At 37.9% G+C, this 18500-nt stretch overlaps 1 protein-coding gene across 1 annotated transcript; it reads left to right on the top strand.

The window, feature by feature from the left end:
- Positions 1 to 1255: 1255 nt before the first annotated feature.
- On the top strand, positions 1256 to 7125 carry LOC133271978 (WW domain-containing oxidoreductase-like). Its single transcript, XM_061458525.1, has 4 exons — positions 1256 to 1415; positions 4231 to 4295; positions 5557 to 5614; positions 6775 to 7125. Exons 1-4 carry the CDS (start codon positions 1309 to 1311, stop codon positions 7016 to 7018), a joined length of 474 nt encoding a protein of 157 aa, XP_061314509.1. The 5' UTR covers positions 1256 to 1308; the 3' UTR covers positions 7019 to 7125.
- The last annotated feature ends 11375 nt before the right edge of the window (positions 7126 to 18500 follow it).

Here is an 18500-nt window from a genome sequence, read left to right as displayed (position 1 = left end):
ATACACCTTTTCTGCACTTCAAATATTGACTTAATCAATTTATTTTCTTGAGACCTGGCACATCTCTCCACTTGGTCAATTATGGAGTATCCCACCAGCTCCCTGGTCTAGAAATGAGCACGTCACTGAACTCTCCTATACCATATGTTTATCCAGGAGAGTATGGGCACAGCCTTTTTTAAATACTCCCAGTAATACTCTCATGAAAACTGGCTCTTGATGATGCATGAGGTTGTATTTCTAGAAGGAGATAATTTAATAGGTGTAATTCCTCAGGGGAACATGCAAGAGGGATGGGAGCAACAAGGCAGAAAAAAGCACAGGCTGCTTTTTCCAGAGACGGATATTCATGCCATTAGTAGTGAGCGAGTGAGCCGTATAGGTCAGTGTCTCAAACAGCGCGTGAAAACTTTACCCGAAGGAGTCAGAGCGCTCTACTGCATTCTTGGGCTCGCACTGCCACCTGGTGTAGTACTCAGTGATTACAGGCTTTGTCCAGCACAGCTTAGAACGCCTGCAAAAGCACTACGATGGGAAGATGCTATCACAAATGCCGACATCCGGTTTGGTGATATAAATAAATATGAGTATGTTTAGCAAACAGGTACGGTACCAAAAGCACTAAGGTAGGTCCGGTGTATGCCTTGTCAGATGAGTAATGGTAACACACGAGGTGCTTCATCTGTCACAGTTGCACAGTGGGCTGACAGGGATTCAGCAGCCAGGACAGGGGTTAGTACAGGTTACTGCAGCTTACTGACCTGGGACACCTCAGTCTTTGTATTTGGCCGTGTTTATGTGTCCAGATGACACAGGTTCTGCCAGGGGCAGGTGAGGCAGCCTGCAGCCTCCCACCGCTGTGAGGTACCTCTCTCTAGTCATGTCTTTCCTCAGCCGTCAAAGTAAACAAGAAGGAGCTCTGTCTGACATGCCTATGGAGGAGAATCTCATCCCAGAGACCAGGAGGTGACAACTAATTGCTTAAAGAACAGTTCATTTCTCATCACTTTCTGGGCCTCATGGTGTTCACAGAGGCTGGGAACATGTAATGCCCCAAAACCTGAGATTCTTGTGCCACTCGTGACAATGTCAACGCAGCCCTGCGCTCGTTAGAGGTTAAAACCTCAGAGATACAGGTAAAACCCGCGGCTACCCCAGCCTGAGACCACGGCCTCAGGCCCCCTTAGGGACTACACTTCCCATCGTGCCCCGGGGCCACCGCGCTGCACCATTGGCTGGACCGACCGGAAGGGGCGGGACGGCACAAGGCCGCGGGACGGAGTGGCTCTGCGCGGGGTACCCGTCCCAATGGCGGCGCTGAAGTACGCGGGGCTGGAGGACACCGACAGCGAGGAGGAGCTGCCGCCGGGCTGGGAGGAGCGCACCACCCGCGACGGTTGGGTCTATTACGCCAAGTAAGGGAGCGGGGCGAGCCAGCCTCAGCCCCCTGACCGCCCGCGCCTTCCCCCTGGAGCAGCATCCGTGCATCCGCCGCAGCTGCCCCCTCAGCGTGGGGGCCGGAGGGGCAGGAGCCGTCATTTTCCGCTCAGTACCACCGCGGCGAGCTGGGGCTGAGGCAGGGCCAGGGCTGGGTGGCAGGACCGGTCTCCGTGTGACTCGGTTTCCGCATACGGCGGTCACTCCTGGCTCCGGGGAGAGCCGAGTGTGGGCTGGGCTCTCCCAGCGCCGTCCTCCCGGGCCGAGCCCCACGGGTGCCCGCCGGAGGAGCTGAGGGGAGCGGACAGGCAGGTGTGTGCCGTTCTTACCGCCGCCGGACAGAGCCACAGCATCCCCATCCTCGTGTTGGGAGCGCTGCTGAAGCGGCTCTGGCCCCTCCTGGGTTCAGCGAGCTGTCATACGGCTGCTGCTGTTGCGCTTCGCTAAGTGGTTCCGTGGGTAATCATAGAGTGGTTTGGGTTGAAAAGGACCTTAAGATCATCTATTTCCAACTCCCTGCCACCGGCGGGGACGCCTCACACTAGACCATGCTGCCCAAGACGTTGTCCAACCTGGCCTTGAACACTGCCAGGAATGGGGCATTCACTTCCTTGGGCAACCAGTTCCAGTGCCTCACCACCCAGTGAAGAATTTCTTTTTTTCTATGTGAACTTCCCCTGTTTAAGTTTAAATTCCTCGTCCTATCACTGCAGTCCCTGATTGGTGATTCTTTATACATATGGGTGGTTGAGACTTGCTCAATAGTGTAGCTTGCTGAGTTTTTCCTCCTTGTAGGAATAGAGGAGAGACAGGTATGGTGAAAGCTAAAACCTATATATGCCCCCCTGCAGCTCTTCAGTATACCACACCTTTGACAAGAGATAAAAATTTGTATTTAGCGCCATCTGCTGGTGCCACTCTGAAAATGACTGCGTTCCCAGTGGTAACAGAAAGGGACGGACCATAGGGCTGACTAAATTAGTGGAATATATATATGTATATTCTTCTCTCTTGTGGTTTCCAGAGCCATGCTGCTCTCGAAATCTGTTTCAGTCTCTTTAAATTTGCAGGATTTATTCCATCCCACAAAAAGGGGGAAAAGTGTAGTGCATTCTCACCTGTGGTGGGTTGGCATCTTCCTCCCAAGTTCTGCTTTACAAGCACTGGACAGAATGTTTTAGCCTGAACTTTGTAAGCACTGCAAATACTCTCTAGAGTTTCATTTTCCTCAGGTCAAACTTCTCTATATTTGCTTGACTTCAAAAGCTCTTTCAGAAAACAATCACTTGTTGAAAGTAACAGACCTACAAAATAATAATGCTACCGAGAGTAATTTTTACAGAAGCAATTAGTTCAATTGGCCTGCTTTTTAACTGTTATGAAACTTATTCAATTTAATGACATGGTGTTAATATGTCTTTACTGCCTGACAATCTTGCCCAATGTGTTTAAAAAATACTTGACACAAAGAGGTGTTATGCTGCTGCTACCTTTAAAATGAGCTCTATATCTTTGATGCCTCTGCATATTCTGAATACTTTTTTTAAATCCTTATCAACAATATGAACTTTAAACCTAGCTGGAATAGGGTTACTTTGGCTTAAGACTTTTTGAGGTCTTCAAGTGAAGTGTGCCCACAGTCAAGTACTGAAAGTGGCTGGGAGTGCATTTGTCAAGCTATAGTAGTTTGGTATCTCTCGTCAGACAGGAGTAACTTAGGATCTTGAGTCTTTAGCATATGAGTGTCCTGAAGTTCAGGTGCCACTGCAGGTCACACATATGTACTTATTTGACCTCAGCCCATCAGCTGATTCGTGTAATACAGTGTACTGTCATTGTGGGCTAACTATGTGGTTATTATAAGAAGGAAAATTTGCTTATGTTTTGTGCAAATTGTTGCTACTATATCTGTAGTTATTCAATAATGCCAGTTTGTATTTCATACTTAGGCAGCTGTTATTTTGGACACTTTCTTAAGTAATCCCTGATTTTTGGTTATTATTTTAAAATATTTAATAAAAGATAATATCCAACCTGATTTCAGCACTTTAGTATTTTAAGACCTTGTTTATGTGTACATCACTTATTAGCCTGTAGTGCAGAAAACCTTTTGATAGAATGTATTAATTCTCTTAGAGTGATGTAAGTGAATAAAATCTCAGAATTATAAGAGATATGATTGCTCATTTTAAATAAATAGTCAAGGCCTTTGGATAAACTTGTTTGTCTAAAGCTGCAGTTGTTCATGTAGAAATCCAGACTTATTTACCTCATAGCTTACAATTCAGTATTATTTGACAAAAGTCATAAAAAGGTGCTTTTGTGATTTGAAAAATTTCTGATATTTCTACTAATTTCTGATAAATTTTCTTTTTGCTTTTTTCTTCCTTTTTCCTGCCAAGGATCAGCATCTGTTTGAGAAATTTTCTGAGTCTGTTGATGTTATTCTTTGTTGATGCTATTCTTGAATGACTTTTGGGGTTCTTTCTTATCAAGCAACAAAACTTACATTGGAAGTCAGATGGCTATTTGAATTTTTATAGACTCCTATGCTCTCTTGTTAGTTATTTTCAGAACTGTGGCAGTATGGAAGCCTGATGACTTCTAACTGCAGTTTTGACCTTTCTTAAACGAGAGATTGTCATGTTTCTTTTTTTTTTGTGGCAGACAAGCCAAATATTTAAAAAAAAAAAATAATAGTTACTCTTCACTGTATGAAAATAAAACCTTTGTATTACATCAGAAGAATTATTAGGCAATTTTTTAATATCTTAAACTTTCCTTTTCCTACAGCCATCTGGAAGAAAAGACACAATGGGAACACCCTAAGTCTGGGAAGAGGAAACGTGTTGCAGGAGGTTTGTGTTAAGGTTTTGTAACAAACTGAAATTATGTTACAAACATCAGTTGGAGTTTGTGCGGGAAGTAGATCTCATTTTGATCTTCTAGTTGACACTAATCACCTAGGCAAACTGAGCTTGTAAAATACAGCAAAATGACTTCAGTGAGGTTTTACCTATGTGATAATGTCTGTGTAGAGTGATCATTTTGCAGTTTTATGGCTTTCTTGTATTGCTCCATAAAGCCAAAATACTAATTCCACAATTGTTTTACTGTTACCTGTAAAGCATTGATTGTATGAGGCTGGGATTCTCTGATTCCATTCTGATTTCCTGCTGTTCATGAGGTAATATTTATAGTTGGATTATATAAATCAAAGAATATTCCTGGCACAGAAGAAAGTCACATCAGTTTAATTTTGTTTATTTTCCCAATTTACCTGAAAGCTTGTGCCAAATCATAAGACAGACAGTGTTGCAGGACGCTTCCAAAGGTAAATGACTTCTTAAGGACCTTGGATCAGTGCCTTAAATTAGGTCTTCCCAGAAACATTTATATGGCTTACGTAGGTGTACTGTACTGTTGGAAAGCCATACTTCTTCTGGCATTGGTAATGTGACTATAACTGGAATGTTTTCAGTAGATTTTGAGCCAATTGAATTGCAAATGAATACTTTTCAGTCAGGATTAGAAATACTGGGAATGCTATTTGTTAAGTATTTCTGTGAGGTTTTTTATATAAGAATTTATTTTATAAAGATTTGTCATTTTTTTTCTTTTATCTGTCCTTCCAACTTCATAGAATCATAGAATCATTTAGATTTGATTTAACATATCCCATACCCACTTGAGAGTTCTGATCTTCCAACTACTAGTATATGTTACACATAACTTTTTCTACGCTTAGTTCAGTGTTTTTGCAATTTACTTTTAGGGATAGCTAAACTGTATGCAGTATAGACATGTGTATGTAGTAGGAAGCAAGTTTACATTTTGCTGGTTTGTGCTGTAACATGGAATAATCTTTATAAATAATTTTTAGATTATACTTCATATTCTATTTATTACAGTTTTACCAGACCTCCTGTATGTTGTAGTTTTATTAGAGAGCAATTGTGCATGATTAGGGAAGCAATCCTTCTTTCAAGTGACAATATTCAAGTGCAGCAGGTAGTTGCATTACCTACAGAAATAATGCAGAATTTTGCCACATCTGTCTGAGAAATCACTTCAAATCTGAATATACTTTTAATGAAGTTAGTATTTTATGCTTCCTAGGTCTGCCATATGGATGGGAGCAGGAAACTGATGAAAATGGACAAGTCTATTTTGTAGAGTAAGTATGTCAAAATGTAGAACATGGACAAGTAGCACAACTGTGTTTCGTGTTGGGTAGCCTTTTTGAGTTATCACTGACTATCAGCTGGAAAGACAAATAAATTAATAAATATAATTTAATAATCCATATGCAGAAATTACAGTTGTAGCAGTGTCTAAACACTCATTTGTATTTTTCTGAATTCTCTCATGTGCATAGAATTACTAATGTGGGGGCTGGAGTGAAGTGACTTGGGTATCCGCATCTCAAAATGTGAGCTAGTCACTGTTTATGTGGGCTCATTTTGTTTGTATACCTTTAGGATAAACTCTGTGCTAACTTTAAAAACATATCTAGAACTTCATTGCCGATTATTAACATTGTGGTAGTGCTTTAAAATACAAGATAAAAAAAAAAATTGCTGCAACTCTGACTCACTTGCAATGTGAACCATGGAAAGGAAGACGGGGATTGAGATAGCAAAGGTGTTTGGAAGGGAACGGTCACAGAAGAAGAAAGAATTCTGGGAATGTTTCCTTCTGTATCTTTTCAATGGTAGGGTCAAAATGGGGTAGTTATCTTAAACTGGCTTGGCAGAATGAAGAATATTCACAGGCTAAAATAGTAAGCGTAGCCTCTCTGTACTATAATTAAGGGCTGAAAGTTGTGTCTTAGTGGCTTTTTCTGATAATTGTCAAAAGAAAAACGAAAACTCTGTTTTAGAAAGGTGAGCCTGACCTAAATTGTGCCATTTGCTAAGCTGATGTGAAGCTATTTGGTTTTGGTTGCTTGAGGAAGAAGTACTAAGCTACATTTCTCATTGGTATATTTTTTCAAGGGAGTAGTGTAGGCCCCTTTTACAGAGCTCCTAAGAGAACATGATCTTTCCCAATATAATGAGATTTTTCCCTTGACAAAATTTTGCTTTCTGTATCATGGGTTCATATGAAGTTCAGAACAGCGTCGTGAAGTATGTGAATACAGTTATTAATGGGCACTGTTATAACTGGGAGAATGTTTGATGATAAAGAAAACAACTGGGATCATTTTAACAAAAGGATTTTTGGGAATTTAAGAAATCCACTGGGATTGTACTGAACAGTGGTTGAAATACATTTAAAATCTCAGTGCAGAGTACAGAAGGGCCCAAGCAGTTGAATTTTTATGTTCTTTTGCAGCCACATAAACAAACGGACTACCTACCTTGACCCAAGACTGGCCTTTACAGTTGAAGATAATCCAGCAAAACCTACTACTAGACAAAAATATGATGGAAACAGCACTGCAATGGAAATACTCCAGGGCCGTGATCTGAGTGGGAAAGTGGTTATAATCACGGGAGCAAATTCAGGAATAGGTAGGTTAAGATTACATAAGGTAAATATAGCCATCTTTATCTTTCAGGCTACTTTGTTTAAATAGCCATGTACTTTTGGTGTTCAAACTTGGTTTGCATCATTTCCATATGAAACATATAGTTAGAAAACTATGTTCAGGTTTGTGTACTGCTTTTTAAGAAAGTGTGGAGAATTTGGAGCTTCGAGGTGAGCTGCAGGGGAGACATCAGGTTCTGAAATTGATTCTTATCTCCACAAGTATTGATGGAGGCATTTTACATTACCTAAATATATAGAGGATGCCTGCGAAAGGGACAGGAAGTTTCCTTCTCTTTTTACGGCCTCGATGTGTAGGACAAGGAGTAAAACTTGAATGGTTGCATGGGAATTTAGATAAAGCGTTCATAAAAAACTTTTTAATGCCAGGAAGTAAACTCAGGTAAGAGATTGTCCAAGGAGGCCATAGAATTTTTATCGCTGAAAGTATTTCCAGGTCAACTTGCTGATGAACTTTTGTTAGTGGTCCTTCAGAGCAAAAACATTTATGACCTTTTGAAATCCCCCTTAGTTGTATTTTCCAGTGTGTTCACGTGTCTTTTTAGATACTCAGCTTGTTAAGGTATCTGTTACATAGTATTACTTCTATAGTGGGTGAGAAATTCTACTTAGCTACTTTTGTTATGTTTTATAGTAAAGCTTTGGTGCTTATGGGCTCCACCTTTCTTCTCAGAAGACAGGATTTCTCCTCCAACTTAATTTTCTAGGCTGTTTGAAGTTTTAGTCAGCAACCTGCACAGGATAGGTCTTTTTCTGTGGCTTAGATTTGTGGAGAAGCCACAAATATCAGAACACTGGTTTGGTGTTAGATTTGATCTTTTTTTTGTAAATGAAGGGATCTACCTAAGTCTTAGGTAACTGTTATTCTCGTGTTCCCTTTTGTCTTTGGGTTTTTCTTTGTGATAGGATTATCTCAATATTGAACAAGTCCTTTTGCAAAATATTTGGGGTCTCTTTAGTGCCGGATCTTGACGTAAGTGCATTTATAAAGACATAGGAAAACCTTAGAGACGTTCTGGAAAAGGGGTTAATAGCAGGACTTGCCACTCCAAATCCTCTTGGTCTTTCTCTCTGGATTATTTTGGGGAGTGTTATTCCACAGGAGTCAGATAAAAAACTTAGAGCTTTATTGTGGCTTGGTATTTAGGCATTAAAAGCATGCGGCCTGCTGTCATTGCATGATATGCTACTACAGATTGGTGTTACAGTTAGGGCAGCAAGTGTTGTACTTATCTGTCTCAATGAGGAATTTGTGTTTTCTCGTAAGGTGGACGTTCCAGATTATTGATACAGGATGTCTTTACATTGCATCCAGCAGGACAATTTGCTTTGTATGCAACTGTGTAGTCGCAGCACACATAAGAATTACCTGGACTCAAATGATTTGCCTTCAGCAGGAGAGAGCTGCCATTCAGACTTGCTGAGTGAGCTGAAAGTGTTTCATAAATGGCAAAAGATTATTCCAAGATGTATAATTCTTTTGTCAAGATTCACCTTCACCCTGTTTCTCCCTTAGTTTATAATCTGGATAGATCATAAGTCAGAAAGCAATGTCCTTGCACCAGATAATCTTTGCTTGTGACATATATGCCCAGATATATATATACATGCACATATATACTTTCTTGATTTCTGTTAGTAGGTGAGGGCATGATATCACTTATGGTCAGAAGCATGCTAAGAAGAGTGGGAGCATTAGTGAAATAAAACTTGGGCTTGTGCTGGTATATGAGGTTAAGGCATAAGGAATCCAAAACGATGAAGATGATGTAGTAAATATGTGATGAAGGTGTTATTGCCTATAGTCCCAGGCTTTGTGTCTGATACTAGTTGCCATGGAGTGTGAATTAAGGAGAAGGCAGTCATAGGGTTTATGTTTCTGATAAATGCTATGCCCTTTTTTGTCCTAGCTCAAAGGGTTTCTGACAGAGGGTATAATAAGAGCTGAGCTTGTGCCAGTTGTGACTTCTGATTGACATGTTTGATGGAGAAGAACAAGGTTCAGACTCCTTGGTGTTGTGTGAAGGGAATACTCCCTCTTTGGGGTCGGTTAATAGTCTTCTTGTCCCACTAATTGGCAGAATTTCAAGTTTTCTTGGAACTCTTGTCGTCTGAGTCCTTAAAATGTATCAGGCTTAGCTTTCTTAACTGTGCTTTGTGACTCTTGGCAAACTGCTTTGAAGATGTCAGTGTCATGTAATGGATTGCAATGTAGAGATCCCTGTGAACTTCAGTATGCCTACACAATTCTTTGGGACACTGTGGAAATACTAATTAGCTAGCTTAAGTGGAGTCCTACCAGTTTTGAAGCTTATTCCCCAGTTATTTTAGGAGTGTTCCACTTTGTGTAATTGATAGTCCTTTTAATCAATCTGTATTTTTGAGCTAATAGTTCCTTCCCTGAGTATTTTGAGAGGTAAAGAATTACTGTGTTTTCAGAAAACTTAACATGCTTTCTTCAGGAATCATGTGTAAATATTTCCCAGGAAATATTGCTGTCCAGTAAGTAGAACGTGATTGAAAAAGTAAGTATTACTTGTTGAGCATTCGTGCTTAATAATGTAAGAAAAATAATTACCCAACCCTTTAATGGTTTAATGGTTGTCAAAATTGGTTTCAATAACATACTTGAAACTAACTTTATGGTATCGATTTTTTTATCTTTTTTTTTTCCTTGGTTGTTGACAAATTTTTCATTTTGAGATGGGAAGGGCAAAGATCAAAGTGTAAGTTGGTAGACTGTGGTCTATCAAAATGCAGAAATGCTTAAGTTAAAGTTTGGAAAATGCTGAGAATCCCTTGAAAGGTGGTTGAACATAGTTTTGCTTTGTTTTGTTTTGTTGGGTTTTTTTTTTCAATTCATCTATATACACTGCTTCAAGATAGCAAAGTTCAAACCAGATCAACGAAGATGGAATGATATGTTAATTTACTTCATTTGTGAATCTGTGGGAATCCAGCGTATCTTGCCAGTTGAAAAATCTCAACTTCTGAAAAATAGGGATGCTTGCTTAATTTCAGAGGCAATACTTTGAATGACTTCAGCAGTGATAGAGTTCTGGTCGTATCACACCTACTGGCCTCTCCATTGTTACTTCATTGTCATAAATGTCTTTTAACATGTCTGTAGAATGGGGAGACTGTCTGCCATGTGGTGGCTTTTTTTTCATTTTTGATTAGGAATATGAACTGCAAGAATCTTTTAGATTATATACCCACTTTCTTAACTCAGTCTTTAAAACTGCTGCAAAAAGCATGTGTGTGAGGAAAGTTAAATACTAAAAAAACTCCATATTTATAAACACTTCATTAGTTTTTGTTAGCAACTTGGAAAAGGTTAATGAATTATTCTGTTCTTAAAATGTAAAGAGAGCATAGCAGATCAAGAATGATTCATAAAATTTTTCTTTTTTCTTTTTTTTTGGAAGCTTTTTCTTCTGACAGTGCAGCCCAGCTGTTCTTTGGATCTTTTTCTCATCTATTTTTTTAAGCTCAATCAAAATTTTAGTCTGAGAATCACATTAGAAGTTGAGGTAACTCTCGTTCACAGTAAAGGAGCAACAAAACTGCACAGTTTAGTGGTATTGTGTCAATCCTTGTGGTTTTAAAAACATATTGTTCTATCTGTGTTTAAACATGAATAGTGTAAATTGTCAGTTTGTTCGCTTCAAGTCAGAAAGACTTAGTCCACTATGAGGAGCTGAAGACAGTGTGCAATTCTGTGTGATCGTTGTTTTTCTGTTTTAGAGGTTTCAATGTCAGGTTGAAGTGAAAATACTTTCCTAGCATGCTTGGGTGAATGAAGTCGTATTTTCTAACTTTTCCACTAGAGGGCTGTGTTGCTCTTTGAATATACTAAACAAAAGCGACTTGGTGCTTTTCCTGGTTTTAGTAAATGCTCCTGTAATTTTGTTGTTTGTGTTCTTAATTGTTAGGGCTAGAATTCGAAATTTTTAAAAGCATGTCATCTGTTCATCTAGGTATAATTTTATAAAGAGATGTGGTACTTTCAACTGCATGTGTAAGCAATCTCCTCAAGTCAAACAATTATAAAAGAATTTATTACTTGTTCTTAATATTAGGGAGACAGATGTGTAGCTAATGTGATTTTCTATGACTTGTATAAATATTGTTATCTGTTTTTAAGATTCATACATCTATATGACCTTCAAACTACAGTGTGTTCTGTCTTCTGGTGCAGTTGCATCTAACCTATTGTGACTGCTAGACTATGCATGAGTAGCAAAATATAAGTAGTGTTGCAGTACATTATGGAAGGGCAAAATGTGTATGTTCTGTGCGGTCAGGCAGATTCCACAAAGTAGGCTTTTTCTTAAGGCTTTTCCAAGATTTTATCACAAAATTGTATTGATAATCACAACTAAACCATAGCTAAAACTGGAATTCTAATTTTTATGCTGCATGAAGGTCAAAAGAAATCTGTTCATAGCTTCTATAAGGGATGCCCTGAACAAACAGCTCAATTTTTTTCAGATACTGAATGAAACTCAGAAGCTTCAGCCATAACATGGCTTTTTATTTTGCTTTTTTTGTTTAGGTTTTTCAGAGTGAATCATGTAATTTTATAATTATGGAAATGTTTCAGATTATTTCTTCAAAATAATTGTTGGTTAATGTTTGGTTAGGTTGAATTCTCTATTTTTTTCCTGGTACTTTTACTGCCATACGAATGAAGAGGTCTTAGCCAGGAGGAAAGTGGAAAATTACGTACTGTTAATCAGTACTTAAAGGACAAGTCACTGCTTCAGTGAGATTTTGGTCTGTTTACTTTTTGATGTCAGAAATTATGGTATTTTTTTATTTCTTGTACAGATCTTCAGTATTAAAACTTCTGTCTTACTGATGCAGAAGGTTGGAAAACATGCTTATAATTTATCATAAACATCTGCTTTATGATTGTAGAAAGTTGCTTTGAATAACTGTCCTTTTAATTTACAAATAATGAACAGAAATTTTCTAGTTTATTCCTCTCATAGCTTTTTCTTTTTTTCTTTTTTGTCTCCTGGTGACTCTTAGTATATTGTTTTCAGTGTGGAAAGCTAGCTTGACATAGTAAGAAGAAATGGTGTAAATTAAACTGTAAGGTTTTTAAACTCTGAGAGTCTGATTAAGTTACAGCTAAAAATGATTTGTAAATTTTAGCAGATGGTGACATGTTTTATTAAAATGGGTTTTTACAAAGCAAGGAAATGCAGAGCAACCTACTTTTTTCTTCTTAATTACTAAAATGCAGTTAGCAGCTAATTTTTTTCCTTCTTTCTTTTTGAATTGATTTATACTATGCCCATGGCTGATTTGCAGCCCCTTACACTAATGTAGCCAGTACTTGAGGATCAGGTAAATGAAATCACAGAAAGAGAGCTAAAACTCTGTTTTAAGCTTTTGAAATGCATTGTATATTTAATGAGCTGTATTCCTAGTATCAGATGTCATAGGTGCTTGTGGTGAGGGTTTGTACAAATACAGAAACATAACTGAACATTGCGAAACTGTACAAGGTAACATTTTGACAATGGGTAACTTGATAGTTTGCTTTGTATTAATCATCATGGTAACATGTAGATGATTAGATTTTGTTCACACATGGTGGTGCTTTCGTGATAAATACAAATTACGTAGTTCTGCAATTTATCATGTTCCTTTCACTGGATCATCTGCACCTAATTCAGAAATCTCTCTCATGTGGGACATTTTTTGAAGACTTTACATCTGTGAGCAATGTAGAATGGCTACCCCTCTTAAATCATGCTGTTCTCAAACTACTAGAAACTGCTGTCTCTCTTAATGGAAAAAAACAGTAATGTTTTAGTGATCTGAGATGTGGGATTAACTGTGTTAATTCTGGGATCATCAAAGATCTGATATCAGGGTGGAGATAGAACTTAAAACTGTTGGAAAGCTAGGAATCTCTTTTCTGTAACTGTACAGTGCTTACATTAATTCAGAAAGATCCCAAGACTTTTTTTTTTCCTCTCATCATTTTATTATTTTAAAAAATAATTTAGTTTTTTTGTAGTTTTTTTGCCTTTTTCTCTTTTTCAAAGGAGCATAAAAATATAAGTAAACTTGCACATGAACAGTATAATACATATGTCCAGACTGCTGTGCTTTGAGTATGTGCTTTTGTACTTCATACTGGCAGAAGCTAGTGAAAAAATGTTTTTTTCTGGGTGTATGGAGGGATATTGTGGGATATATTATTGCATAGCTTCGGAATTTTTGAATTCTTGATTTAAGCTATGCTTTCTGTATGATGTGAAGTAGTTTTTGAGCACTTCCTGTATGAGTTTTGTTGTGACTCTTTCTTGCAATTAAAAAGCAGACTCTACCTTCAGAGCAGGTGTGGTTAGCCTTTATTATATTCCTTATGCCAATTGAGTAATAACTATTTGAGTAATAGCTATTTAAGCTACTGCCCATAAGGGGAGCAAAATTAAACTTTTAAAGATTATCTGAATTTCTTGTGAAGACCATTTAAGGTCTCTAATGGGTGCTGGCTAGCTTTCACTCCTGTGCCCTAAATCTATTGGCAATAGATGGATAGGAAAAGTATGGCGAAAAAGAGCACCTTGACTTCTCAAGAAATCAAAAATTGATTGCTTTGTACCTGCAGAAAAGAGAATTTTGTGAAAATGGGGAACCATTTTAGTTCCAGAAGTTACTGAGATTACTTGTGGGCGACATAGCATTTTTCCTGAGGCTGGCTTTATCGGCCTTCACAGGGAAGGTAACATTTGCTGAATCCTAATTAGACCAGTGAATGGTCTCATTTAAGTCAAACTCAGATCGTATGGGAGGAATAAAACAGACCCTTACAAATACCATTGAGGTCTCTCATTTTAATAGTATTAGTTTGACTGTCTTAAATATGTTCATTGTCTTTCACTGGATTGCATGGAGTGTGGTGGTTGAAGCCCACAGATGTTTGTCTGAATCTGTCAGTAAGGAATTGTTCAGCTCCATTTTTGAGCTAGATGGCAAATTTTCCTTGAAAAATGTGCTCATTTTTCTTTGAAAGCGTGAAGCTTATTTTCTAATTTCTCTCCACTGTTTTGCAATGAAATTATATTTAAAAGTTATAGGACTGACAGCACTTAAAGAAGTGCTCAAGATAGTCCTCTGTTTCAGATTCACTGTGTTATAATCTTGAATGATCTTGGAATTTTTCTTATGCCGTAACCCCTGAATTTTGTCAGCCTTGACAAAGAAATCTGTCTGTTTTTGCTGGATAGTTAGTTTTGGAAAAAATAATCTTTAATAGAAAATACATCTGCCTGCTTTTGGTCTGTTGTTTTTGTTTTTTTTTCCCCTCAATTCTATTAATCTGTTAACTTTTCTCAAAGATTTTAAGTCTAAGCTTCTTTTTGGTGTGTTTTATTATGGCGAATAAAAACTAACATGTTTCCTTTCCAATAATGGTCTCCTATTTACATCACTTCTTATTATAAGAGCAGAAAGAAGGGATGCGACACAGGCGAGCAAGATTGACAATGCTTCTTGAATAGTCTTTCCCTACTATCTAAGCATTTTCCCCAATTTAGTGAAGAGTTTGTTGTCTGAATCAAAATTAGTGTTCAAAAATGCATGAATTCCTGGGGATTAATAAGTTGAAAATTTTGCCTGTTGTTATTAAGAAGAATTTCTGTATGTAATTATGTTGTAGCTTGATGGTGCAGGGAGAGGGGAAATAACTGGGGTTTTGCTAAGGAGATGCATCTTCCGTTCTTGCTAAACCAGCATAACTTCTGGTGAACGAACTCTTACAGCCTTTGCATGGTTGTATGTTTTCATGCTGGAAGTGTTTCACATGTGGAGAAGTGAAATGGATATTATTTATGGAGGTTTGGGTTCAAAGCTTATTGTGAGGCAGACAGAAAGATCAGCAGTATATAACCTTGGATTATTTTTCTTGGCCAGGTCCTAGCTGTCCCAGAGATTGTTTTCATGAGATACTTCTGTATTTATTGGGCTTTTAAAAGCATGAAGGAGTTGTTCCTTGATGTATATATATTTTTATCTTTTTTTTTTTTTGTGAGTTCTAGGCTCCATTTAACACGTTTCACTATTATAAGCAGCACAGTATATTGGCAGAAAAGCACAGCTGGGCTTGATACAGTCAATGTGTCTATGGCTTGCCCTGGTAGAATAAAATAATCTCTCATGACAAAAATAAGTTACCCAGTAAAAGCATCATTTTGCAGATGCAAGTTTTACAGCAGGGTCTTCTGCCAGCACAGTTGTGTTGTTTAGGGACTGTTTTCTTGCCATCCTTCACCAGTGAAACAGTGGCAATGAAGGTTTGGTTTTTGATGTGTTGGGAAGGTGAAAGGGGAGAAATGACCATCCTTCAGCTAATACAGTTTGGTATTGTGTATATTCAGCTACGTATTTCAGTTTCATGTTGTTACTTTGGCTTCAACAGACATTTATTCTCCTCAGGGAAAAACTGCTTGCTTGCTGAAGAATTCATGGGAAAAGTAATGTTGAGAAATTAAATGCTGAATTTTTTAATTCCTGTAATGTGCATGCTGTGGACCAAACTTGGCATGCATTGCCTGAAACCACAAGTTGCCCTACCATAAAAGTATTGGTGTCTGTATAGAAGTTTTGTTTGCTTAAACACACCTTAGAAACCAAACTTCCACTTCACTATTTTTTATCTTTTTTCTCCAGGTATTTTCTTTGTGGAAGTCTAAAACTTTGCGTCAGGCATGAATTTTGTTGTACCAGTGGTTTTGGGGAATTGGGAGTACAGAGCTTTTCCAGGAGAGCCTAGATTTCACAGGAAGTATATTTTTGGCCAGGGTACATTATAATTTGTGTAAAAAAGCAGTTAGTGGAGGGGAATGTGACTGTGGGGTGGAACTTTTAACTCATTCTGTTGGAGGAGCTTAGTAGCTGTCAGTCAGGGATTAGTTCTGATGTATTTTGAACAATCAGAAAATTACTAAAAGTTATTATTTTCAAACTATGAATAATGTTAATAGAAAATGTTTCTCTTTAATTTTCAGTGCTGTATTCTGAAAATTTATGGTTGGACATAGTGATCGAGTTTTCCATGAATGCCATCGCGCTTTTGTAACTTTGGCTTAATACCGTGGAATAGTAATATTGCTCTGCTTTTTAGGCAAGTCTCCACTGTCTGCTTGTTACATATTGTAAATATTAAAAGGTCCTTTTGGACTTCTGTAATTTATTTGTCTTATTGAGTAAGCTGAAAATGGTGTCAGATGTTCATACTGCTTTTTCATGTCCATTTTGATGAATCTATTTATTACATCTGTAATGAGTAGTACACATGGTTGGTTAGGCAAGTTATTGAACTTCATCAACCTTGGCTGAAATTCATAATGCATGTGAAACTTGTAACTTGTAAGAAATTACATCTGGGGTAAAAGGTTCAATAATGATTACTACTTATAATGGAATCTTTTCATAAAGGATGGGATTGAGCTGTATGTCTGTGTTGTACTTTCTGGTACAGGGAATAATGTATTTGTAGAACAGGAACCTTCATATGTGGTGCTTACTTTCTTGTCTGTTACTTGAAAGTTGAAAAGACTGTCATTGGACTGCTACATAACTTGGTTGCTTTCTGTCTTTTGAAATATTTAATTTCATAAAGGTTTTTGTAATGTGATAGGTATTTCATGGTCCAGAGATGAAAAGACCTGTACAGTCTATCTCACTGCAACGCAGAACTTACTTACTGCCATCATCTTGAGTCTTCATGTTTTGAAAGTTAATTGTGCTGGAAGAGTTATATGAGTAGTTTCTTCTGTACATTTGTATTGTTTTTTTTTGAATGCTTATTTAATGGTGAGGACAGAAGACTTTGATAAATATATACTGTTTTCTAGTGATAGTATCTTCTATCTACTACCTGTCTATCTACTATCAACTCTACTTACAGCCTAAAGATGTGCGGTAATGGTCATGGTGTTTTTGGCTTACCAGCAAAGGAGTTTATAGTGACTATGCCTATGCTAAGCAGTAGGGTCACAAGAAGAAAGTATTTCAGTATCTTGTGTCCCTTTTAAACTCTCCATGCATGATTCTCTCAGGGATTTATAAGGTTTTGATGCTCAAATCTGACCAGTAAATTACTATCAAAAGTGAAAGGAGGCAGGCAAGAACCTAGAAAGATAAAGATCAAAATCCTGACCTGATTAATAGGAGTCTTGCTACTGTCTTCAGAATTAGTGAGGCCAGAAGTTGGCTGAATTATAGAATAGGAGTAGTACTATGAGAAACAAATTGATTTTATATTCATCCTGAAGTCTAAGATGTGCAAACCTTTTTAAAAGACAGCGTGTGACTTAAGAAAATAAAATACCACATTCTTTTAATAATTCTTAAGGGAAGATCATCAAAAGCCAAAGTAGTTTTGTATTACATGACCTATTTTTTTCTTTTAATTAATGATATCTGCAGTTCTTAGCTCTATTATTGACCACACACTAAGTCTTATGCCTTTCTGTTGTTTTTATTTTTCTTCTGCTAGTGAAAGATTTGTTTCTTCTTCTTCCTTTTCTTCCATAGGCTTTTCTTCTTAAAATGTGAGATCTTTGTAGCCTCCTATTCAGCAATACAGCCTCAGTTTTTCTGTTCCTGTAACATAGAATCACAGAACCGTGGAATAGTCAGGGTTGGAAAGGACCTTAAGATCATCCAGTTCTAACCCCTCTGCCATGGGCAGGGACACCTCCCAGTGAGCCATGCCATGCAAAGCTCTGTCCTGCCTGGCCTTGAACACTGCCAGGGATGGAGCTGTCACAACTTCATTCCGGTGCCTTACCACCCTCACAGTAAAGAACTTCTTCCTTATATCCAATCTAAACTTCTCCTATTTAAGTTTTAACCCATTACTCCTTGTCCTATAACTACAGTCCCTAGTGAAGAGTCCCTCTCCAGCACTCTTATAGGCCCCCTTCAGACCCTAGAAGGCTGCTATGAGGTCTCCACACAGCCTTCTCCAAGCTGAACAGCCCCAACTTTTTCAGCCTTGCTGTAGTTCTACATGGTGGCTTTTAGTACTTTTATCTGTTGCTTCAGAAAGCTCCCTACAAACTGGCTGTCTTCAGATCCGAATGGTTGTGTAGTACTACACATTAAATTTCCTCTCCTTCATTTAAGTTTAGTTACCTTGGTCACTGTTTCAAAGTTCCTATTCTTAGTTAGTGTCTCCTTCATACTAAAAAACTAGTGAAGTTAGGTTTTCTGGCTGTTATCATAATTTCGTGAGAGTAATAATATCCGTGTGAACAAGGAATTGCCACAGTTCAGTGTTGGATGTATTTATTTAGATCCTTTGATTGTGCTGTGACTTGAGGCTCAGCAAAAGTGAATGTTGCTCAGAAACTTTTTAGTTTTCCAGGTTATGTTAGCTTTGTAGAAGGTGCGTTTGCCTTATTATTCATTCTTTATATAAGCAGCTTTATCAGCACATTCTCTATTGGCTTTGCTTTATTTTTGATATCTAAATTCAA

This window comes from Pezoporus flaviventris, unplaced genomic scaffold (assembly GCF_033815535.1).
Source record: "Pezoporus flaviventris isolate CSIRO_AGI_PZ_B2104156 unplaced genomic scaffold, CSIRO_AGI_Pfla_v1 ptg000027l, whole genome shotgun sequence".
Classification (NCBI taxonomy): domain Eukaryota; kingdom Metazoa; phylum Chordata; class Aves; order Psittaciformes; family Psittacidae; genus Pezoporus; species Pezoporus flaviventris.
This window is presented reverse-complemented; position numbering and strand designations above follow the sequence as displayed.

Bases quoted from the DNA above. Each gene is read 5' to 3' on its own strand.
- LOC133271978 (XM_061458525.1), top strand. From the start codon at position 1,309: ATGGCGGCGCTGAAGTACGCGGGGCTGGAGGACACCGACAGCGAGGAG. The intron at 1,416-4,230 runs GTAAGGGAGCGG...CTTTTCCTACAG, and splicing joins GGTTGGGTCTATTACGCCAA to CCATCTGGAAGAAAAGACAC. The intron at 5,615-6,774 runs GTAAGTATGTCA...GTTCTTTTGCAG, and splicing joins GGACAAGTCTATTTTGTAGA to CCACATAAACAAACGGACTA.